This window comes from Nerophis lumbriciformis, linkage group LG14 (genome assembly GCF_033978685.3).
Source record: "Nerophis lumbriciformis linkage group LG14, RoL_Nlum_v2.1, whole genome shotgun sequence".
Lineage (NCBI taxonomy): Eukaryota > Metazoa > Chordata > Actinopteri > Syngnathiformes > Syngnathidae > Nerophis > Nerophis lumbriciformis.
Window position 1 is genome coordinate 10,050,055 of NC_084561.2, and position 1,269 is coordinate 10,051,323.

General features: G+C 46.0%; 1 protein-coding gene across 3 annotated transcripts in view; it reads left to right on the forward strand.

The window, feature by feature from the left end:
- Positions 1-1,269, forward strand: part of naprt (nicotinate phosphoribosyltransferase) — a 24,650-nt gene continuing 23,381 nt past the window's right edge. For all 3 annotated transcript variants that reach the window (XM_061976078.1, XM_061976080.1, XM_061976081.1), the window contains exon 1: positions 1-355. In XM_061976078.1, coding sequence (XP_061832062.1) covers positions 79-355 — 277 coding nt within the window. In that variant the 5' untranslated portion in view covers positions 1-78. The remainder of the gene's footprint in view (positions 356-1,269) is intronic.

Consider the following 1,269-nt stretch of genomic DNA (forward strand, 5'->3'; position numbering starts at 1 on the left):
AGTGTTCCAGTGAACTTCAAGTCCCAGAACCCTCGGCTTCTTCGGACCTGACTGGCTGGCTGGCTGGACTCGAGAGCAATGGCAGCTCCTCGCGGGGACACGCGTGCGGTCGGCGAGAGATCAATACCGGGGGGTGTGAGGATGGAGAGGTCGATACTGGACCGGGTTCCGTCGCTGCTGACCGACCTGTACCAGTTCACCATGGCCTACGCGTACTGGCGGGCCGGGCGTCACCAGGACTGTGCGGCGTTCGAGTTGTTCTTCAGGCAAAATCCGTTTGGTGGCGGCTTCGCTCTGTTCGCGGGACTCAGCGACTGTCTCAACTACATCAAGACTTTCCACTTCACGGACGAAGGTGAGGACACTTTTTTATTTATTTATTTATTGAAATGGTTGTTACACATTCCTCATGTAACTTTACGTTGTTGTGGTCCACCCGTGTTGCGCAACACGCGTGACAGCGTCAATGGTTGACTGTTTCATGTCTTTGAAGTTCTGTAATACATATATATATATATATATAGAGAGAGATATATATATAAGTATGCTGTAATGAACTCTATCCATGTCTAAAAATATAATATGCGTCTTTTTGAAGGCTAAATATAGGAGAGAAATTAAGTATTCGATACACTGTTTTTTGTTTTACCTTGTATTTTTTAGTATATGTATTCTACAATAGAGAAAATAATCTTTCTATAAATAAATATGTATTTGCCTTGGTCAAATCCAAATAAGTAGTTGTACCACACACACACACACGCACACACACACACACATATATCTACAGTGTTGGGACTAACGCGTTACAAAGTAACGCCGTTAGTTTCGGCGGTAACTAGTAATCTAACGCGTTATTTTTTTTATATTCAGTAACTCAGTTACCGTTACTACATGATGCGTTACTGCGTTATTTTACGTTACTTTTTATGTAGTATAAACTAGTTTGTTTTATCGGAGCGCTGAGCTGATTCTTCTTGTGTCTCAAGCCGGAGAAGAGAGAGAGAGACATGCGCTCTGTGTGGGTGTGTCTGAGTGTGAGTGTGGGGAGCGAGGGGGGGGGGGGGGGCGGGGGCGTGTCTGATCATGGCGGAGCCAGAAGTCGAGTTTACCTACTCAGTGGCCTAGTGGTTAGAGTGTCCGCCCCTGAGATCGGTAGGTTGTGAGTTCAAACCCCGGCCGAGTCATACCAAAGACTATAAAAATGGGACCCATTGCCTCCCTGCTTGGCACTCAGTATCAAGGGTTGGAATTGGGGGTTAAATCACC